The sequence below is a fragment of the Molossus molossus genome, unplaced genomic scaffold (genome assembly GCF_014108415.1).
Source record: "Molossus molossus isolate mMolMol1 unplaced genomic scaffold, mMolMol1.p scaffold_m16_p_12, whole genome shotgun sequence".
NCBI classification, from domain to species: domain Eukaryota; kingdom Metazoa; phylum Chordata; class Mammalia; order Chiroptera; family Molossidae; genus Molossus; species Molossus molossus.
The window spans coordinates 638584-662950 of record NW_023425347.1 but is presented as its reverse complement, the minus strand read 5'-3'; the positions used below and the strand labels follow the sequence as shown (position 1 = coordinate 662950).

At 37.5% G+C, this 24367-nt stretch overlaps 1 protein-coding gene across 10 annotated transcripts in view; it reads right to left on the bottom strand.

Annotated features, from left to right (window-relative positions):
• RANBP2 (RAN binding protein 2) overlaps positions 1–24367 on the bottom strand; it is a 74122-nt gene that overhangs the window by 3291 nt on the left and 46464 nt on the right. For 8 of the 10 annotated variants that reach the window (XM_036257152.1, XM_036257158.1, XM_036257154.1 and 5 more), the window contains 8 exons: positions 22975–23069; positions 16734–21873; positions 13025–13195; positions 12323–12415; positions 11838–12016; positions 10459–10539; positions 6102–6306; positions 3281–3382 (listed from right to left, as the gene is read on the bottom strand). In XM_036257152.1, coding sequence (XP_036113045.1) covers positions 3281–3382; positions 6102–6306; positions 10459–10539; positions 11838–12016; positions 12323–12415; positions 13025–13195; positions 16734–21873; positions 22975–23069 — 6066 coding nt within the window. Of the gene's footprint in view, positions 1–3280; positions 3383–6101; positions 6307–10458; positions 10540–11837; positions 12017–12322; positions 12416–13024; positions 13196–16733; positions 21874–22974; positions 23070–24367 lie in introns of those variants that run through there. The other 2 variants (XM_036257156.1, XM_036257161.1) reach the window with 2 other exon arrangements.

The window sequence follows — 24367 nt, the reverse complement described above, 5'->3', positions numbered from 1 at the left end:
CCCACCAGCTAATACATTATCCACTTTGTCAGAGGAAAGAAATCTCTCTTAATTTTTTATCACTTGCTGATGAATCACTGACTTAGACAACGCTGTATCTCGTAAAAATTCATAAACCAGCAAAAATGTAACAGACTATTTAAAAAGTTAGCACAGTGAAGAAAGAACAAAATAACTAAAAGAGTTACTCCTTCTACACCAGAATTAATGAGGACGGGGAGAATAGGAGGGAAATGAGAAGAGACAAAAATCCTTAAGATAATACTGCCAAAAAACGCTGGGGGGAGAAAAGAAAGCACAATCTCAAGTAGTATGGGGGCTTCCATGAAACAAGATGACATTCAGGTTTGGGGCTCAATAAAAACTAATTAAGGATCTACCAAGCTGAGAAAAAATTTTAATTATCCCCAAAACCCTTGGAGGGTGTGGCAGAAATTTTCAAAATTCCTCTAAAGCAATGGTTCTTAATGCTGGTCATATATTAAAATCACACCAAGAACTTCTGTAAAATACCAATGCCTGGGGTACCCTTCCCAAGGAGCCCAATATAACTATCAGGTAGTTTGGGTTTTTGTTGTTGTTTTTTTAATCCTAACCTGAGCATACTTTTCTATTTATCTTCAGACACAGTGGGAGAGAGAGAGAGAGAGAAACATCCATATGAGAGCGACACATCAACTGGTTGCCTCCCACATGACCCTGACCAGGGCCAGGGATGAACTGAAACCTAGTTAAGTGCCCTTGACTGAAATTGAACCTGGGACTCTTTGGTTTGCAGGCCGACGCTCTAAACGCTGAGCCAAACCAGCAAGGGCTGTTGTTTTTTTTTTTTAAAGCTCCCAGGAAATTCTAATAGGAAGCCAAGAGTTGAAAACCACTGCTCCCCTTGGGACCAGAAGGAAGAATCCATACAGTAGAAGTATAAAAATAAGCATGTCAATAATCAATATCAATTTCATGGTATAACAGTCTAGGTAATAGTACCTAGGAGGCTTCTACTATGTGTCCGAGTTTAATGAAGACACTACAAAATCTGAAGGAAATACAATGGCAATCATTGACAAAGGCAGGCAGTAGCTAAACAGGTGTTCCTTATTATTCTCTGTTTCCATATAAAATACTATACAACAGACCTGTGTGAATAGAACTTTCAGAAGAAAATTAATAGGAAAAAAAGGAGCAAAATTAAACAAAATAAAAGAAATAAACAAATAAAAAGTAATCACCATAGAAATAATATGTGAGCAAAGAGATTAACAAAAGAAAAAGGTTTAAGATCAAAAAAGGTCCATACAATACCAAGAAGAAGTTTAAAAGAGAAAGATACCCATGTTTTTAGTGAAATTTATAACCTTTAAAAAAAATTTAGGTCCTATACAAGCTCTTAATGAAAGAGAAAAGCAACATTGAAATTCTAAATTATTAAAAAATCTGTAAAATATGAAGATTCCCTATGAAAAACCTATGGGATACAAAGAAAATCGATTCCAGGGGATTTACAGTTGCAGATACTGTTTTGTGCTTGTTAGCACAATCTAATTAAAAATCATTCAACACACAAGTAATAAGAATTTAAAGAAAATTAATGGCAAAATCTGAAGATGAATAAAAAACACAAACCAAAAAAGAACTGATAAAACCAAAGGCTACTTCTCTGAAAAGACAAAGCACAAACTTCTGTCAGATCTAAGAACAAAATAAAGTAAGAAATGTAGTTTAAAAGAGAGGCAGGTGAAGAATCTCACGGAAAATGACAGATGATGGTGAGGAGTGAAGGTCAGTCGGCTAACACCTAAGGCATGTCTCCCACATTGAGATCCAAGTCTTGCTATTTCATACTTTGTACAATACTGATATGGTACTATATGTAACAAGCAACCAAACACATCAAAAAAATTTTTTTTAATCCTCACCCGAGGATATGTTCCTATTTATCTTCAGATAGAGTAAAGGGGGAGTTGGGGGAAGGGGGGCCACAGGGAGGGGGTGAAGGGGGGGAGGGGGAGAGAGAGAGAGAGAGAGAGAGAGAGAGAGAGAGAGAGAGAGAGAGAGAGAGAGAAACATCTATGTAAGAGAGACACATCCACTGGTTGCCTCCTACAAAACCTTGACCAGGGGGCCAGGAACGAACCACAACCTAGGTACATGCGTACCCTTGACCAGAATCGAACCAGTGACTCTTTGGTCCGCGGGCCAACATTCTAACCACTAAGCCAAACTGGCCAGGGCCTAACACATCAATTTTTACTTGGCATTATTTTTTGTGGATAATTGTGCCCACTCTACTGCTGTATTTATTGACTTATCCTGTGACTTCAGGCTACTTATTTAATTCAAACACAAATAAAGCAACTTAACATTAATAAAGTTATAAATTCCAACATAACATATTATCTGAAGGTAATTCATAAAAGTTTTACATGTATTTCCTTAAGTGCCAGGAGATGTGAAATATGTGATAAGTGTGATAGGGAAGAAAGAATGAGCAAATATGCCAAAAACAACCAAGAAAATAAATTATTTTCTACAAAAGATACCAAAATGGACAAAAAATAGAAAAACAACCAGCAAAGACGGGAAAGCTCACCAATTATAAATTTAGCACAATAAATTAGCAAGGCACTTTAATTAAAATCTAATCAAGGATATTACAAAAATAGAAAACTACAAAATCATCTCCTTAAAAAATACAGAGATACAAATCTTGAAATATTAACAAATCAAATCTAAAAGTACAACTAATAGAACAATGTACCAAAATCAACATTATTCCAACTAGAAAGATAGGTCTGCATTTCAGGAAGGGAACTCTCAGCATCCTGTATACAGAATTAAAATCGTATAATTATAGTAATAAATATAGAAATTAACAGTGAAATATAGAAGTCCTCTCTTATTAAAAACACTAAATGAGCCCGGCTGGTATTGCTCAGTGGCTGAGCATCGACTCATGCACCGAGAGGGCACCAGTTCGATTCCCGGTCAGGGCACATGCCCAGGTTGTGGGCCAGATCCCCAGTGGGGGGCATGCAGGAGGCGGCCAATCGATGTTCTCTCTCATCAATGTTTCTGCTTCCCTCTCCTTTCCTCTCTCTAAAATCAATAAAGAAAAAATTTTAAAAAGTGTAAAGAATAAAAATTAAAAAAAACACTAAACAAACTAGAGGGTAGGGAAGAGGAAGAAATGTCCAAGTTAGCTACAACACTGTGCAAAGGACTAGTTCATTCAGTTGTGCTTAAATTGTCATATGACCATCAGAATCCCTCCACCTGATCTTACCTTTGGAACCAAAAGCAAAATCCCCAGAATTACTGGAAGCCAAGTCTGCAAATGACAGCCCTGCGCTGCTTCCAAATCCAAATGAGATCATTTTGCTTTCCACTAACAAAAGGAAGAGAGAATTTAGAATTTCATTTAATATGCATTAAATATCAAAGTTTTATTGAGGACCCAGAGGCAATTGGGGTAGAACCTTCTTGATTACTCAGGGGGTTGGGGGTTGGATATGGAGCATTTATCTTTAGGTTATTTCTCTGAAAAATTTTTTACAAAATTCAGCCAATTCTGAGCTTCTTCGGCATTTCTAAGTTTACAGGTATTATTCTCAATGCACACTACACCAAAAGCATGTCAAATATAAATTTTTTAAATGAGATGTAGATCTATATACTAAGCCAGATATAAAGGTATATAGTTTCTGATTTATACTGTCTTCTATAATCTAAAACATGCATTTAAAGCAGAATATTCGGATGTATCTCCATAAAGATGTTCTGTGCTATTATAAATGATAAACTAATTAAAAACATTCTTTTAAATATTTGGTCACCAGGAGTTTGGGAGTCTTGTCTCACTTCTGCCAAAGTGCAGCTGCAGGACCTCGGAGTCCTGTGTCCTCAGCTGAAAATGGGATGTTAGGTCTGAAGTTACCATCCTCTTCTAGCATATTAAGACTCTAAAGTGCCTATACATGTAACATTTGTGATTTATTCAGAACTACTTTTGAAAAAATTAGGTAATATAGACAATGTACACATATATAGCAACGCAATTTTAAAAGATTCCCCCCTCCTAATATATCAATTGGAATGAAAAAACAGGGAAAGCATATTAAATATTAATTACTATAATCGGATACCTAATTTAATGAAGTGGGTAGAGAAAAAAAAAGACAAGTACAGTTGACTCAAACTCACGGATTTAGGGGGTGGGTGCCAAATCCCCAATACAGTAAAAAATTCACATATAACATTTGACTCCCCCAAAACATAAGTATTAATAGTCTACTGTTGTCCAGAAGTTGATGGACCCAAATTTTTATGTAGTATTATACACTGTATTTTTACAATAAAGTAAGCTAGAGAAAAGAAAATGTTATTAAGATCATAAGGAAGAGCCTGACCGGTGTGGCTCAGTGGTTGAGCATCGACCCATGCACCAAGTGGTCGCTGGTTCGATTCCTGGTCAGGGCACATGCCCAGGTTGTGGGCCTGATCCCTAGTGGGGGGCATGCAGGGGGCAGCCAGTTGATGTTCTCTCTCATCAGTGTTTCTCTCTCTCTCTCCCTCCCTCTTCGTTCTTCTCTCTCTCTCCAATATCAATATAGAAAAAATAAATAAAAAATAAAATAAAATGTTTAAAAGATCATAAGGAAAACACATTTACAGTACTTATTGAAAAGAACCCACAGCTAAGTGGACCCATGCAGTTCAGACATGTTGTTCATGGGTTACCTATAGTATCATAAACATTTTAAACGCCCACTATAATATTTCTACAAATTCTTCATATTAACTTCAAACAATTTTAATATACTTCATTGACAATATAATTCAAACAAAATAGCAGTCGCCCTTATATTCAGTTTTGCTTTCCACAGTTTCAATTACCCATGGTCTATCATGGTCCAAAAATACTAAATGGAAAATTTCAGAAACAAACAATTCATAAATGTTAAAATGTATGCTGTTCTGAGTAGCATGATATAATCTCACACCATCCTTGCTCTATCCCACATGGGATATGAATCATCCCTTTGCCCAGTGTATCCAGGCTATATAGGCTGCCTGTCCTTTAGTCACTTGGTAGCTGTCTTGGTTTTCAGAGACAGGGAAAGAGAGATCAGATAATCTTTATTACAATATATTGTTATAATTGCTCTATTTTTTAGTTATTTTAATCTTACTGTGCCTAATTTATAAATTAAACTTTATAGGTCTGTATAGTCAGTTCCCTATATCTGCAGATTCTGCATTGTCCTTGAATTCAATCAAATGAAGGTAAAAAATATCCGACAACAAAAAAACATTATGTTGTTGCTATACTGTGTGCTTAGGTCCATGATTCCTTTGTACTGAACATGTAGATTTTTTCCTTGCCATTATCCCCTAAATGATACAGTAACAACATTTACACAGCATTTACATTGTATTAGGAATTATAAGTAGTGTAGAGATGACTTAAAGTATACAAGAGGATGTGCTAGTTTGTATGGAAACACTACATTTTATATAAGGGACTTGAGCATTCACCAATTTTGGTATCTGTGGCAAGGAGAAGGGGATCTTGGAACCACACCCCCACAGATACAGAGGGATGAAAATGTGTGTGTATATATATATACACACATATATATATATATGTATATATGTGTGTGTGTGTGTGTGTGTGTGTGTATATATATATGAAAAAACTGAGTATATGGGGTTCAGTACTACCTGCAGTTTCAGGCATCCACTGGGGGTCTTGAAACATATATCCCATGAATAAGCGGGGACTACAAATAAAAATACTATCACAAAGAAAATTTCCATGTAAGCAAACTGTTATTATTTATTCTCAGGTTGATAGGTCAGAGTCATAATGCTTTGTATTCCCTAATAACTTCAAATCTAACAATAAAAATACTTGTTTATTTTCTGTTGGGAAGGCAGTATTTTCTGATTATTATGACATATCTTAGGCCCCTATATATACTTTAAAATTTGTTTTAAGAAAGGGAGTTCTAGAATATACATTTAAAAGTCTGTCTTCAAACATACAGGTGTACCTCATGTAATGTATACCTAGAAGGTTTTTGTAAACATGTATCAAATTTTACCTTGGCTTGTAGAAACTGCATCATTTTCCTTTCTAGTAGACAAATCTACAGGTTTGTCCCCAGTTCCAGAAAAAATAGATGGTGAACTAACAGCATTGGTTGTAAAATCAGGTTCTTCAGATTTACATAAAAATGGTACAGTCACTTCCGTCCCATCTGCACACACACTGTCAGCTGTGCTAGCTTTTTCCTCATTCTGGGATTTCTGCAAAGTAACAAGAAACTGCCATTAAATACTGATTGACAAGAAAGATCATATACCCTATTTTAAAAGAAAGTGAGCACTTGGATATCTAGCACACTTCACCTTGTATCTCCCATTCCATACTCCATCCTACCTCTCCCAGTACCTACAACTAAACTGAATTTAAACAGATAAAGCAATTAAAAGAAGCCCGTGAAAAGTGAATGAAAGCAGGAGGATTGAGAATCTCAAACCTTGAGGGATAATCTGGTGGTGAGAACCTTATGGGGTGGGTTTTCACACACACCCCCCAACCAAAATCCCAGCAGGTGCTAGCACAGCCCCTAAAACTGGAGCTGTCGCCCTGGCCGAGTGGTTCAGTTGGTCATTCCATACAGCAAAAGGTTGCGGGTTCAATTCTGGGTCAGGGCACATACCCAGGTTGCGGGTTCAATCCTTGGTCGGGGTGCACACAGGAGGCGATGTGATATTTCTCACATCAATGTTCCTCTCTCTCTCTCTCTCAAATCATTAAAAACATATCCTTGGGTGAGGATTAAAAAACAAATAAAAGACTGTAGCTGTCAATGGCATAGATGGAATATGTCCCAAGAAAAGCCAATTCTCTGGCCAGGGAAATGAGAGATGTCATGAAATGATCCATGTGTTGAATGATAAGACGTTAAAGAAGCTATTATAACAAAGCTCCAAGAGATAAGGACAAATGCTTTTAAAACATATGAAAAACTAAAAGTTCTCAGCAAAGAAATAGAAGGTATAAATAATCAAACGGGAATTTTACAATGAAAAATACAATAACATACATTTTACAATTTACAGAATATATAGGGGTGGGCAAAAGTAGGTTTAGAGCTGTTTGTATGGAAAAAGATATGCAGTTTATGATTATGACTATTACAATAACTTTATAAACTCAAAACAATGTCACAATGGCACAGTGTCATCTCCTTAAATTGCCAGTCTTAATTATTTACATATTCTTGTAGTCTTTAAAAATCAGTACACAAACCTGAATTTTCAGTGACCTGCTTGGGTCAACCCCACTGCTTACTGAGGTGGTGGAATTCAAACCCACTTCTGCCCACCCTTGTATATTCCTCTTAAGCTCACCTGGAACATGTACCAAAAGAAACCAGATTCTAGACCATAAAACACAGCTCACCAAACTCAAAAGAACACAAATCACACAAAGCATGCTCTCAGTTCACAATGGAATTAACAGAAATATAGCCAGAAAAATACCCAAATATCTGGAGATTAAACAGTACACTTTTATTTTTTATCCTCACCTGAGGACATTTTTCCATTTTTTGTTCAGATAGAGTGGGAGAGAGAGAGAGGAACAGAGAGAGAGAGAAAAACATCAACGTGAAAGGGACACATCAAGTGGCTGCCACCCGCACGACCATCCAGGGCCGGGGACAAACTGCAACCAAGGCACAAGCCCTTAGCGGGAACCGAACCCGGGTCTCTCTGGACCGCAGGCCGATGCTCTAACCGCTGAGCCAAACCGGCCAGGGCTAAACAGTACACTTTTAAATAATACATGTGTCAGAAAGTCTCAAGACAAGTTAAAAATATTTTGAACTAAATAAAAATTAAACTACAACTTATCAAAATTTGTGGAATGCAGCAAAAACAAGGAGGGGGGAACGCGGTAGCACTGAATGCATATATAAACAATCTAAAATCAATAAACTTCCACCACAAGAAACCATAAAAAGAGCAAACCTAAAGACAGAAGAAGAAATAATGAAAGTAGAGTAGAAATCAATACAACAGGAAATAAGGAAGAGAAAAAAAAATCAAAAGCTGATTTTTTTGAAAAAAAAATCAATAAAATTCATAAACTTCTAACCAGGCTAAACAAAAACAAGAAGAAAGACACAAATTATATTAGAAATAAGAGAGGAGCCGTAACTACTGATCCACGGACATTAAAAAGGTGATAAATTTTAATGAACTTCCTAACTTCATAAACAGTGTTATACCCACACATTTTCTAACAGACTAAATGGCCCAATTCCTTGAAAGACACAAGCAATAATGAAGTAAATTAGAAATCAATAACAGAATGCTAGCTGGAAAAAAAATTTCAAGTTTTTGAAAGCAATATACCACTACCTAATGTACATCTCATCTCAAAAAGAATGTCTCAAGGAAAGATGTTTAGACTGAATGAAAGTGAAAATGCCATACATTAAAATTTGTGGGATGGAGCTAAACAGTTCTTAAGAAAGAAAGTTACAGTATGAAGTATTTATATTAAAAATGAAAAACAGTCTTAAGTAAATAAGCTTCCACTTTTTAAGAAACTAAACTTGAAATAATCTTCAATGGATTAATGAATAAACTGGCACATCCACACAATGGAATACTACATGGGGATAAAAAGAAATAATCTATTACTATCCATAATAATGTAGACAAATCTCAAGGGCATTATGCTGAGTAAAAAAAGCTGGGATCAAAGTACATATGTATGATTCCATTTATATTTTAGTCTGGAAAAGGCAAAAATATAGAAACAGAAAACAGATCGGCAGTTGCCAGAGGTTATGGGTGGAGGAGGATGTGCTCCGTCTCCTGTCTGTGGCGGGATAACAAATGCAGGCATGTGTAAGAACCCACAGAAATCACTCACACATACACACTACAAAAGTGAATTCTGCTTATGTATATAAAAATACTGATGCAAATGAAAAAGGTCACTATTTCTTAATATCCTGAAACACAAGGATACAATAAATGGTTTAGAGTATCATGACAGTATTTTCCATAAGAGTGGAAAAAAGTGGAAACAACCCAGATGGCCATCAACAGATAAATCGATTAACTAAAATGTGGTATTACTCATACAATGGGATATTATTTGGCCATAAAAAGAAATGAAATACAGATATATGCTGAAATGTAGATAGATACCCTCTTAAAAAGAAATAAGTGAAAGAAGCCATACACAAATGGCCACATATTATGATCTTTTTATATGTAATCTCCAGAAAACGCAAATATACAGTGACAGAAAGTACAACCATGCTTTTCTAGAGCTACAGAAGTTGAGTGAAAATGAGGGAGTGTGTTGACTACCAGAGGTTACAAAATTTCTTTTTGTGACAATGAAAATGTTCTAAAACTGATTTGTGGTGATGGTTGCACAACCATGCTTATATACTAAGAACCATTGAAATGCACACTTTAAAATGGTATTTGAATTGTATCACAATAAATACAGACTAGATTACTTGAGCGGAGGGGTGTATTTTAATTCGGCTAACACACCCTCCCCTTAGAGTCTCTGAATGAAAAACTCCTTGCAAACAAATCAAATTACTTGTTTTGTTCAATACTATAGCCCCGATCCTCAGCACACTGCTAGCTCATAGTACACATTTATAAATACTGTGCACAGGCATTTTATGCAAGGGATATGTATTTCTGAAGACCTTGCGTCATCCACTAGGAATGAGACTGAGCGTAAAGCAGGAAGAATGTATTCTAAAAGGGCAGATCCCTGGCTGGTTTGGCTCAGGGGTTGGAGCGTGGGCTCGCGGACCATAAAGTTCCAGGATTAGTTTGCACTAAGGGCAAGTACCTCGGTTGAAGTTTATCCCCAGCCCCAGTTGGGGTCGTATGGGTGGCGACCACTCGATGTTGATGTTTCTCTCTCTGTCTCTCTTCCTCCCTCTCTCTCTCCTGCTCTATCTGAAGATAAATGCAAAAATGTCCTCGGATGAGGATTTAAAAAAAAAATCTAAAAGGGCAGAAATCTCCATCCACTACAGCATATTTTAATTTGGATAATTTTTAGCTCTTCATCCATATATCAAAGGGCGCCCTGCTCTCCTGCAAAATTACAATTTAGTATAGCATTTTTTCAACCTTTACAGTAATTATCTCATTTAACTTCTGTACCAAAGGTATTTTTGGAGAAGCTCTAGTACTGCTACTTAGTGAACATTATGATGTTACAGGATATTTTATAAGATTTTAGGTTAATTGTTTTTCAGTTTTACTTTTAAGTTTTGCACATACGAGTGGTGCACATTTAAACTGCACTGTGTTGCCCTAGCCAGTGTGGCTCAGCTGGTTGGAGCCATTATCCCATTCACCGAAAAGATGGTAGGTTCAATCCCCGGCCAGGGCACATACGGGAGGCAGACGATCAATCAATGTTTCGCTCTCGCATTGATGCTTCTCTTTCTCTCTCTTCCTCTCCTTCGTTCCTTCTCTCTAAAAATCAATAAAATAAAAATTGTGTTGTTTCAGTTTGCAAAATCCGTATTTGTATTAATACAATACTGTACTTGCGGAATGAATAACTGCATGATAAAGCCTCTAACACCAGTGATTAGAGAAGGCAAACAGAAATGGCATATTGTATACTTCCAGAGAAACTGTTGATGATTTGAAAACTCTTTAGATTTAGCATACATAGAGGCCACTGATGCAAAAACTTCCAAGAGAACTTCCACAGGTAAATCTATTCAGTTATAACTGAGGAAGTGATGTTGCAATATTAGCTGATGGCTATTACAGTGAAGAATAAATTGAGACCTACTGAACAGCTGGCACTTCCCAGGTAGACACCTGGAAAAAGTGGTCAGCTAGATTCCTCAGTCACAGACCATGTACTGGATCACATCTCTCTCTAGCTACAGATCCTTTCATTAAACCATTGTATTCATAACTGGCTCCAGGACTCTATTTCATTTTAACCATCTTCCCAACAATAATAGTTTCACTTGAGGAGACAAGGAACCATTCTGAATATATGTCAGTATTAGACTGTAAAAAACTGCTAGACACAGACCTTGTCTTCCAATTTCTGTGCAATACAAATTACAACACCAAGGTGTTGACAGCTATTCAAATGATCACTACATCTGAGCTAAAAAAGGAATTAAGTCATGACATTACTGACAAAGCAAGGTATAAATACAAGGTTTCAAATGCTGTCACTGCCTGTCCACTCTGCTCACCCTAGAATAAACTAACTGACATGAAGAAATGAACCACTCAATCCTGTTCCTGGTATTAAGGTAGGCATTCTTAGAAATATCTGTAGCCCTGGCCTGTTTGGCTCAGCAGTTAGAGCATCAGCCTGCAGACCAAAGAGTCTCAGGTTTGATTCCAACCAAGGGCATGTACCTTGGTTGCAGTTTGTCCCCAGCCCTGGTTGGGGTCGTGCAGGAGACAACCAATTGATGTGTCCTTCTCACGTCAATGTTTCTCTCTCTCTCCCTCCCACTCTATCTGAAGATAAATGGAAAAATATCCTGGGGTGAGGATAAAAAAAAAGATAAGAAAAATATCTGCATAGTCTATGCTACCCCCATTCCCCAAAATCCAACACACAAAGAGGGGTGAACCTTTATAGTCATCTATGAAAATGCCTTCTCTGGACATAGCTGACTAGTAGATGCCCAATTCATGCCAACACACATTATTACCATTTGGTAAGAACATTCTAGTTTATTGCATCAACAAAGCCAACTGAACCAGAAGGAAAACAATGGAAGTGTTCTTACTTGAGCTTCCCGAACCTTTTGAAGTTCTGACTGAAAGTCTTCCCCATTTCCATTGTCCTCATCCGTATCACTGCAGACGCCACAGAAAAATGTAGGTGGAAGTTTTAATGTATCTGCTTTTGCCTTCTCTTCAACTGTTGGTTTCTTTTCCCAAACAATAATACATTCTTTCTCATTTTCTGAAAATTCCATACAACACAAACAAAAGAAAGTTAAGATAAAAGTAGATGAAGTACAACTACTCTACAACAATGGCCCACAATGACATGTGCAGATCGCAGACCCAGGCGACAAGACCTGAGCACTAGCGGAGACCCACCGCCACCAGGAGAGTAGTGCTTTTCACTCGATATTGTTTAAAGATACTTTAAATCACCAAGGGCACATTGTATTAATAAAACTGGCAATTACAAAAATAATCAGATTGGGAGGTTCCTTACAAATAAAAGATTTTTTAAAAAATTAGTTATTTTAACTTTACATACCTGTTAGATTTTTTTCTAATGGTTTGTATTTTTCTGAGTCATCCAGATATAGTTTTCCATTAAGTTTCTTGACAGCTGTTTCAAAATCTTCATCTTAAAGTATAATTGATTTTATTAAATAAAAGAATTTCTAGTGTCAGAAGTTTTTCTAACCAGATCTAGAAATTATCTCCAACTTCCCTTTTCCTTACTCCCCACATCCAAATAGCAAACAATGTTGCCAATTCTATATCCCTAATGCTTCCTCTGTTAGAACTTTCACTAAGGCATTCCGCTTGTTTGAGCTGCTCTATTATTATTTTAACTCATCTACCTAGCTATGTCCATGTCCCACAACCCAATCCTTTATACCACTATCCACATGGTCCGACTGAAACTTCTCTGTAGCTCCCCTGCTTAAATCTGATAGGGAACACCAAGTTTTCCATAATCGAACCCATCTGCCTCATCACTCTCCAATCCCTCTAGGACTGCAAGAAAATTATGATTGCTTTCTAATGCCTCAAAATGCCTACCCTGATCATGGTAGGCATCCAAAAACTGCTTGCTTAATAAATGAATGCCGTCCTTTCAATCATTACATCCACTGACTATTTACACATATATTTAGGATAAAAAAACAGGCTTAATAGAATTTAACCACACCTCTCAATTACTAAGATTAGCATAAAAACAATGCTTGTAAAATAACAAAAGATTTACCATCCTCCTCTTCTTCGCTAACATAATCTGGTCTATTCTTGTAGCAGAAAAAAGTCGGAGGAAGTTGGAGTTTGCTTGCAAGAGCTTTGTGCTCAGGAGTTGGGGTGAGCTCATACACAATGAGAACATCATCATCTGAGGGGGGGTCTTCAGGTGTTACCTTCTCTTTTTCTGTAACACAAGTCAAAAAAATTGACAGACAAGATATTAAGTAAGTATTAACATCAATATTCTAACTTAAAGTAAAAACCATAAAACTTACCTGTAGGTGAAAAGAACATACTAATAAAAACATATATACTTCGATATGGAAAGAACTCTATAATAATACTGAATTAGAATTAGTAGTAGACATTACAGATATTGAATGTCATGTTCTATCAGAAACCACCTGTGAACACACAATCTATAAATTGCCCTGGTCGGTGTGGTTCAAATACTTGGAGCATCCTATGCACCCAAAGGTCGCAGGTTCGATCCCCGGTCAGAATATGTACAGGAGGCAACCAATCAATGTTTCTCTCTCTCTCTCTCCCATCCTCTCTCTCTCTAAAAATCAATAAAAACATATCCTCAGGCGAGGATTTAAACAAAATCCTGCTTTTACTTGCTGATCATTAAAAACAATTACTATTAATGTCTATAATTTTAAAAGGTATTTAAAAAGTGCTGGCATAACCATATTTGACATACTAGACAACAGTTCGGCAAAATATGCATGCATTTTCAATAACAAAAAATTAAAGCAATCATAAGAAAAAGTAGTGTAAATATAAAACTAGTGCAAACCCTACTTTGATTAGTTCCCACAAAGAAAGTGAACAATTGCCAAGGACAGCAGGCGATTAGAGTTACATCCAGTATCAAATGTTTCCAAGCACGGTAACATAAAATTTAATAAAAATATTGTCCTACAAATCAGTAATACAATAAAAATTTAAGACAATTTCTATAGCTGAGAAACCAATAAGGACAACAACAAAAAAACGGGGAGGAGGGACAAAAAAAGTAGAGAAAAGGAATTCTTCATACAAGCTGTTCTGGTCTATAAAAAATAATTTCTAGGTAAAGGAACTGAAGCATTGTCCAATATGGTAGCCTAGTCAATGTGGCTATTAAGCACTTAAAATGTGGCCAGTCCAAACTGAGATGTGTTGCAAGTATAAAAACACACACTGGATTTTGAAGACTTGGTACCAAAAAGATATAAAGTATTTAATTTTACACTCATTAGAATTTTAAATGATACTTTGGATATAATGGGTTAAACTGACATTTATTTTTTATTATTTTATTTTATTTTTTATCCTCACCCAAGGACATTTTTCCATTTTTTGTTCACATAGAATGGGAGGGAGAGAGAGGAAGAGAGAGAGAAACATCGACATGAAAGGGACACACATGAAAGTGGCTGCCTCCCACACAACCCAACCTGGGCTGGGGACAAACTGCAACCGAGGTATGTGCCCTTAGCAGGAACCCAGGTCTCTCTGGACTGCAGGCTGACGCTCTAACCGCTAAGCCAAACCGGCCAGGGCTGAATTTTATTATTAAAATTAATTTCATCTTTTCTCTTTTTTCACCTGTTGCTTATTTTTTAATATGGCTATTAGAAAGTTTTAAATTTCACATACAGGTCATATTTATTTTTATGGGATGGCACTGACCTGAAGAACTAGAGCCCTTTTGCAACATTCAACTTGCCTTTCAGTCTCCTTCATTACAAAAACTTAGTTTCAATTCCTAGCCAGGGACAGTACAAATTATCGTTAAGACAGATTCTTGTTCCAGATCTGTTGTGAGCTGGTAAAAACTTCAACATATTGAATAGCCTGCTGGGCATCATTTCCGCATGTCTGGAGTCTTTGTCTCTAAGATCTTTTGGGACTCTGACATACATTTGAAACAAAATAGTGTTGTTTGTCATAGAGAAGTATACCGGTAAAATTGCTCTTAGGCCAGGGATTCTTAACCTAGGGCCCACAGAGTCGGTGGTAAGTATATATCCTTTGCAGAAAAGAGCCCACACTTTTCACATAGTTTCTCAAAGACGACATCATTTAAAATAAAGCTTAAGAGTTGCTTTAGTTAGTAGTAAAATGGGTATACTTTAAAACTGAAGGCCCTAGAAATCAAGGATTTTCATTTTATCAATGTACTAGTCTGGCAATCTATAACACAGTTGGGTTGCTCAAGATACACTGTTAGACACTAATAGTGAGGTTTCATCTCTCTAATTGTGCCCTTGAAGGTCTTTAAGAGATTCCACTCTATTTTACGAAAGATCTGTACTGCATATATAACATACCAGAAATATAATGGTGGATGTTAAAAATGGGGTATGCTTTCAAATACAATCATTTCTCAAACATGTCCAAAAGAATAGCCCTAAAGGGACACCCCATTTTATGCTGTATACATACTGTTGCCATCACATGTTAGGACACAGGCCGACATTAGTGACTAAAGATAAAGGTTAGAGAGCCCGGTCTATGTGGCTTAGTGGATTAAGCATCGTCCCTTGGACTGAGAGGTCCTGGTTCAATTCCTGGTCAGGGCATATGCTCAGCTTGTGGGCTTGATCCCCAGTAGGGAGCCTGTAGGAGGCAGCCAATCGATGTTTCTCTCTCACATCAGTGTTTCTATCTCTCTCCCTTCCTTCCTCTCTCTTAAAAAAAAAAATCAATGAAAACATTTTTTTTAAAAAGATAAAGGTTAGATAAAATACAGGTCTTTATTATGCAGAGTAGAAAATAACTGAGTAATGAAGTATAAAGCAGTGAAAGGTAAAGACCACACTGAACTACAGCAAAATAATGTTATGCAATAGTGAGAAAAATGACATCCAAGTACATTTAAAAAAACAGCAACAAATGGTATTACACCACCAGTCAAAAGTTACTTGCTTTTAAACTGGCATTCTCTAACATGCACACTGTAGTGTTAAGTACTTAATTCCGTACAGCCAGTTACTCTGCTAAAGACTACCAGCTGCTAAAAACTGACGTCACCTCACACTGAGAATGCTCTCTATACCTTTGTTCTCAGGCTGTGAGGATGGGGTGCTGGTCCAAAAAGCCATTGGATTAGTTTTAAAATGACTAAAATTAAATCCTAGAAAATAAAGAGTATTTAATTTTTGAACATTTTGAGAATCAAAGGAATATAATGTTAAAATATAAAAAGCCAGAGTCCCTCAATTTATACCAATTTGGCCACTTTACATACTTATTTACAAGTTCATTCTTTGTTCATTTAATAAATAGTGGCAAGACTAAAATGTGAACATCTCAATATTGTGTTGTTGTTTTTTATTTTTGAGTGACAATAAAATAGCAATGATAAATTAAAGAATACTTTAAAAAAAAGTCTCAAGTTAATGTTCATAATTCAAGTACAAGTGACTAATCTTCAGTGCTGCAATGGGTTTGTGGGCTCTGCCCTAAGCATGATATGAGTATCTTCTAGTTATTAAAACCTCCTAAATAACTTGAACAGATACTCTGTTACTGTTTGATCACTCACAGGTAAAATAAGATCAGGAGAAAAATATTCTGCACAAATGTCTTTTGGCTGTTCACAAAACACTGTGTTCATGACTCAACTTTTGGTAAAATATTAGTATCTTACAAAGAGTGCATCAAGATAAACATTACAAAGAAAAATATAAAATAAAAATTTGCTTAATCTATTAAAAGTAAATGCTTACCCTTTTCTGGTGTCTTAAATGTGTAATTAGTTGAGAACTCTTCCTTCGGAAAAGCAGCAAAGAGATTTTTGACTTTGCCATCTGAAGACTGTTTAATATCAGAGTTCTTTGACTCTTCGAGATTATTAGGTTCCATTTGTCTTTCAGATCCACTCTTAACTACTGAACTAGCTTCACTGTTATTTTTTAAAGGTGCATTAAAACTGAATCCAAACAAAGACCCAGTAGCTGAACTGTTGCCAAATGTAAATGGTTTTGATTTTTCACTACCAAAAATGCTTTTCACAGACTCTGACCCAAATACGAATTTTGGGGGAGAAACCACTGCTTTAGTTGCTGTTTCAGAGGCACCAGACATGTCTCCAGCTTCTGAGGTTACATCTGCTGCATCGTCACCCTGCAGCAGATCTGTCCTCTCTTTTGTGGTTTCCTCCAATACAGCGACAGCGACTCTACCACATGGTGACTCTTTGGGCGTGGTCGAAAGAGAAACATGAGGTGTTATCAAAGAATCTTTTTCTTGGGCTATTTTTGCTTCATCAAATATTTTCTTAAATGAGTCTGCAACATCCTGTAGTTTAAAACGAACAGCTAAATGTTCTACTTTTCTTTCTCCATCTGCAAAATCACATGCAGTCCACACCCACACTCTTTCTGTCCCTTTCATGTTTTGCAGAGTCATGTCTGGAGTGATTCTGTGGTTGGCACAAAGTTTTAATACCTGGTCCCTTCTCATCACTATGCGAACTTGCTTAGTATCATAATTCTGTAAAATCTTTATATCACCAATGCCTCTTTCTTTCCACTGACCAACATCTTTGTCATACCTATAGAGTTTTGCTCTGTGACTAAAAACAACTTGTTCATCTTCCTCACCACTGGACACTTCAACTAGATCAGGCAAAGGGACAACAGGTTCAAAGTACTGTCCATCTCTCTCTTCATCTTGAGTAACATCAGATTCTTCATCATTGCCAGCTGTGGTCCCACTCTGATTTAACTTGGCAGGAGACTTAGATGGACTCAAAGCAGACTTAAAACTGAAGTTAAATCCTGTTGTTGACTCCCCAAAGCGGAAGAGATTTTTCCTCACAGGGCTACTTGCCAGTGGAGAAGCATGTACTGAGCTACTACTCACACTGTCATCCAAAGCATCTTCCCTTAAATCATAGTTACTCCACTCTAACGTGGGCCCAGTGTTTTCAGGATTCGGCTTGCTGGTTACGTCTGAAACAAGGGCAGCACCTGCATCTGAATTCTTACTTTCTTCCTCAGTGACTTTTGTTTGATCATTTGTCAAAACTGTTTTGAAATCTTTTAGTCCACTCTTCATTTCTTCAGCTCTTTGTATTAATTTGGCAGCTCTGCCAGTATCCACCAGTTTATGGGGGGTTTGAAGCGGTATATCTAATAGAAGTCGCTGGCATTCCTCAAATTTCTGCTTGAATTCTTCAGCAAGCTCTGGTGTTTTAAACTTTGCTGCCAGCTGCTCTAGTTTGGCGTCACCATCAGAAAAATCACTAGCTAACCACATCCATGCTCTATCTGATCCAGACAAAGGCTTCAGGTTCATTGTAGTAGTTATCCAATGATTAGCACACACTTTTAGTACTTGCTCTCTTCGCATTAGCATTCTAAGTTTGCCATTGACTTCATTTTTGAGAATTTTTAAGTTCCCCAAACCCCTTTCTTTCCACTGACTTATCTCAGCATCAAATCTAAATAATTTTACCCGCTGTGAATAAAGAACTTTTTCATCTTCTTCTCCTGTTACAAGTTCTACTTTTTCAGGCATTTGAACTACCGGTTCAAAATGGATGTCATCACTGTCCTCAGTCTTATAGGCATCATCATCTTTCTCAAGGTCAGCAGAAGTGTCAGCTTTATCAGCCATTTTACCAGTTTGCAATGAGAATAATTTTTCTCCAGCACCTGAAAATCCCTTGAAATTAGGGTCTTTTTTGCCAAACTGAAATCCTTCTCCAGAAGTTGACTTTGCAAGATCAGCAAAGGTAAAAGTGCTTCCAGTCTGACCAAAAATCACACCACTCCCATTCTTCTGACTGCTGCTAACACCCTGAGCTTGAAAACCACTGTCATTTTCAAGGGGCTTTTCACTCTTCTTCTCTTGATTTCCCAGTTCCTGAACACCAAACTTAAATCCATCAGCAAGCACAGGAATAGAAAAATTAAACCCTTCTACTGTTGACTTAGAGTCTGTATTAGAAGAACTCTGAAATGGAAATGAAGGTGTATTTTCTTGATCCACATGCCCAAATTTAAATCCTTGTTCTGTGATGCCAAATTTAAAAGATTTTTCTGAAAAATTACTTTTAAATCCTGTTCCCACCTGACTTCCAGAAGAGTCATTTAACTTAGTTTTTGGGCCCAATGTGAAAGCTGAAGGAGCTTCCACAACAGGTTTATGAGCTGGCATGGAGGCAGAACAAGCCACACATTTTAAGGAAGAACGCTCATTTCGCACACAGCAAACACTACAATCCCACTGTCCTTCCTTCTTGGTGAACATTCCTTTAAATCCACTGTTTGTGGCCTTGTCTGTCTCTGAAGAGGCAGGTGTGGGAATAGCAGGAGTAGGCTGATCTTGTGTACTGGGATTCTGACAAGCAACACATTTGGTAGTATTTGCTTCATTTCGCACACAGCAAACACTACAATCCCACTGTCCTTCCTTCTTAGCAAACAGTTCTTCAAATCCACTCTTTGTGGCCTTGTCTGTCTCTGAAGAGGCAGGTGTGGGTATAGCAGGAGTAGGCTGACTTTGTGTACTTGGATTCTGACAAGCAATACATTTGGTAGTATTTGCTTCATTTCGCACACAGCAAACACTACAATCCCACTGTCCTTCCTTCTTGGTGAACATTCCTTCAAATCCACTCTTTGTGGCCTTGTCTGTCTCTGAAGAGGTAGGTGTGGGTATAGCAGGAGTAGGCTGACTTTGTGTACTTGGATTCTGGCAAGCAACACATTGGGTAGTGTTTGCTTCATTTCGCACACAGCAAACACTACAATCCCACTGTCCTTCCTTCTTGGTGAACATTCCTTCAAATCCATTCTTTGTGGCTTTGCCTGTCTCTGATGTACTAAACTTAAAAGAGGCAGGTGCTGTAACAGCAGCAGACAGACTCGGTACACCAGGATTCTGACAAGCAGCACATTTTGTAGCATTTGCTTCATTTCGTACTAAGCATACACTACAATCCCACTGTCCATCCTTTTTAGCAAACATGTTGTCAACTCCACTCTTTGGAGTTTTACTTATCTCTGAAGCACCAAACTTATAAGCAGCAGCAGGGGCTGAAACAGAAGTGGGCAAGTTTTGTTTTCTCGGATTCTCACAAGCAACACATTTTGTAGCGTTTGCTTCATTTTGTACCAAGCATACACTGCAATCCCACTGTCCTTCCTTTACAGAAAAAACAGATCTTCTGACACTAACAGACTTAGGAAGATCTCCCTGGCCAAATTTAAAGGAAGGTTGCCGGACAAATAAAGATCCACTTTTGCTAGCAGACTTTGTATTCTGGCATGCAATGCATTTAGATGAAGTAGGTTCGTTTCTCACTAAGCAAATATTACAATCCCAGTGACCTACTTCCTTTGGCATGATCAACGCAAACCTATCTGGAGTATTTTCTGTGCTAGTTTTAAGAGAGGAAACAGTTTCAACGAACGGTGGGCCAAGGAATTCTTTGTTGCTTGGGTTTAGATTCTGGCACGAAACACATTTCTTAGCACTTGAAGCATTCTTTAATGAACAGCTGTTGCAGTGCCACCAAGATCCTTCTTTCTTTGCTGCCTGAAATTCAAAATTCATGTTTCTGGCATCATATTTACAAATATCTTTATTATCATGACTTGTAGGTTCTTTTACGATTCTCATAGCCTTATTTGTGCCTGTGGCTACCTTTGCTCCTGGGGCTTTTAAAATGTTCTGGGCCTCTTCAAACTTGCACTTAAAAAGTGCTGCTTCCTCAGGAGTTTTGAATCTAATAGCAAGTTGTTCTGGCTTAGGCAACTCATCTGCATAATCAAGAGCATGCCATACAAAAGATCTGTCTGATCCAGCGTTTGGTGTCAGTTTCATATCTGGACTGATGTAATGATTTGCACAGATTTTCAATACTTGCTCTCGTCTCATTAAAAGGCGAATTTTACCAGATGTTTTATGTCTTAGTATTTTTACATTGCCAATTCCACGTTCCTTCCATTCCTTGGATTCTGCATCAAAACGGAACAATTTTGCACGATTACAAAAGAATTCCTCTTCATCTTCCTCACCCGTTTTTACTTCAATCTTATCAGGAAGAGGAACCACAGGCTCGAAGTGAGGGCCATCATCATCGTCATCACCATGCGCACTCCCTCCATCTGCTTCATGATTCTTATTGGCCAGCTCTGGAGCAGGTATTCCAAATAGTGACTTCCCTGGACCATGGAAGGTAAACAGATCATCACTTCGACGAAAACCAGAATTCTTCTGACTTGGGCCCACGTTTTCAGTAAATGAAATCCCAGGCACATTTTTGTTTCCAAAATTAAATGTATTTCGGGGTCCAATGGCTTTTGCTCCACTATAACCATCACCTTGCAAAGGTTTTTCTGAAGTCAAAAGACCTAAAAGGCTTTCGCTGTTATTGTAAGCCATAGAAGGGGACTGTGTCACAACCTGTGGCGAGGAAAACGTGAAATCACCATCATTTGACTTGAAGTTTGAGTTAAATTTAAAAGGAGTTGTCTGTGTTGTGTGTGCAGGTGCTGTCAACGATGGCCTTATTCCTTCACCTGGCACTGGCTGAGCAAAAGTAGTTTTACCAAATTCTATAACCTTAGATTCTGCAGATCTTGAAGCATGAGCTGCAACTGGAGGTTTTGTGAAATAACCTGGTTCTGGCAAAGGTGGGTTTGTGCTTGTCTGTTGAATATTATAAGTAAAGTAATCATCACCCCTAGGTGACAAAATTCCTGTGGCAGGAGACTCAAAACGCAACGGAGGACCATACATCTCTTGAGAGAACATACAGGCAGATGTGCTTTGCACAGGTGGTGTGTGCATCTGTTGCGGATAGCCATACATATGCTGTTGAGGTGGAAGCCTATTTATGCCATAGACTGGGCCCTGAAAGAAAGAAGAAGTTAAAACTTTTGTACGTTGTCTATAAAACTACAGGTAACTAGATACAAACCAATGGTCACAAACTATAAACATAAGTATTATAAGGTAAAGATATCATTACTTAATGTAGTACATCATTAAGGGAAGACATCATTACTACAAAGATACTTACAATTATATTCCTTCTTGGCATATAATAAAAATTGCCTTAACTCATGACAGCATTTTAAAATTTAAAGTCTCCTACAATAAATGCATAGGACAAATATTTTCTTCATTTCTAAACAATGTGTCAAATGATGTAACAATGATGATGATGGCCTTGGCCAGTGTTGCTCAGTTGGTTGAGCATCGACCCATTCACCAAAAGATCACTGGTTTGATTCCCAGTCAGGGCACAAGCCCAGGTTGTGGGCTCGATCCCCAGTAGGGGGCGTGTGGGAGGCAGCCGATAGATGGTTCTCTCTCATCAGTGTTTCTCTCTCTCCCCCCTCCCTTCCGCTCTCTCTCTCAAATCAACAGAAAAATATATTTAAAAGAAAATAACGATGATGATGATAACATTTATTGAGCCTTTACTAATGTGCCAACTTAGCAATGTCTAAGTACTTTACATATATTATCTGATTTTAATATCCTCAAAAACCCTATGAATTAAGACATTATTATCCTCATTTCATCTATGAGGCAACTAATGTATAGAAAGATTAAGACACCTGCCCAAGGTCACAATGATCAAAAAAGCCAGGACCTGCATGCACTCAAACCCTCTGTCTTTAAGCTTCACATTCAGATACTGTTGTAATATTGGGTCTTTGCCTCTTTAGGCCTGAACATGGTGGTTCAACAAGGACATTCTAGTCTTATTTCTGCCAAAACAGAATGATAAGGGACCCATTACCACCCCATTTTAAAATATTCTAAATGCTCACACTGAACATAAAAATAAGATGGCTTAGAAGCATAACCTCTGTATCTGGAGAAAAATTTAAAATATCTGTATCTTGTGGGACATAGAAGTTATAAAATGCTGAACTACTTCTTGAATTTCTTTGAAGAAAGCCTAAACAATATTTATAAATGTATAAATTATTCCTTTGTTACCTTCGTGGGAGTAACATTAGTTGCTGGTCTGAGAAGACACTGGGAATTATATGCTGGTGACTGACTATAACATACTGTCGGACCAGTAGTTGCAACTAAAAGAGGAAAAAAAAAAGCAAAGAAAACATTGTTAAAAAAGATCTGTACTACAGTTAAGACTATCTAGGCAAGAACTATAAATACAAAAGCAATAGAAATCAAAGAAAGATTTACAACTACATAAACTTTTAAATTTCTATATCAAAATACACCATGAAGAAGAGAATCAAATGACAAACTAGGAAAAACTGCTAAATATGACACAAGAGGAATAGAAGCACCACAGCAATCAACAAGAATAAGCATCTCTCAACAACTGAAAATGCAGGCAGGAGCTGGCTGGTCCACTCTCTGAGAAGAGTGACAGGATGTGAGCGCACAGCCATGCTCCAGCATCAGAAGTACTGAACGCACACTAGTCATGGGAAGGGTTTAAGGAACCAAAATGCATCTGATGGCCTCAGAACCATGTTTTTGAAGTGAGGCTTGAAAATCTGCACAAAATAAGATTGCATTTTATAAACTCAAACTTAGAATGTTCAAGTCAAAAATCACCTGACAAATCCATGAAAAAAGATCTCACAAATAACACAAAATGTGTTCCTTGCCTTGGCCAGTTTGGCTCACTGGTTAGTGGTGGCCCTCAGACCAAAGGGTCGCAGGTTCGATTCCCGGTCAAGGCATGTACCTGGGTTGCAGGTTCAACTCCTGGCCCTGGTTGGGGTCATGTGAGAGGCAACCAATCAATGTGTCTCTCTCACATCAATGTTTTTCTCCCTCTCCCTACCTTCCATTTTATCTAAAAATCAATGGAAAGATATCCTCGAGTGAAGAGTAACAAAACAAAACAAAAATTGTTCCTTTTGGGGAAGGAGAGGAGGACACATCATGACTGACACTCATTCTAATGTGCAAACTATTTCCTCCATCTGATCTGTTTTATGTGAGTTTCATCAGGAAATCAACACCTAGAAGACAGTCAAGTTGATTACAAAAAAGTTTTACCAGAAAACAACACAACTTAAAGACTATTTAGGCTGTCTCACAAAAGAAGAAATACAAATTGTGACCCAAGGGATGCTAATGAATTGATTTTTAAAAGCACTGAAAATGACGTAAAAAAAGTTAGCCAGTCTAAAAAAAATTGTCAAAGAAACCCAAGTCTGACTTTGGAAAACGAATGAAACTGCCTGGCAAACATGATTATTTTGGAATATTCTGGGGAGAAACAGGTATAGAAGAAGCTGATGGATCTGAGTCAAGAATCATCCAGTCTGAAATTTAACTAGTGACTTTATCAGTGACTACTGTTAAACAGTGGAGAGAAAATGAACTATTAAAGAATTCTTATAAA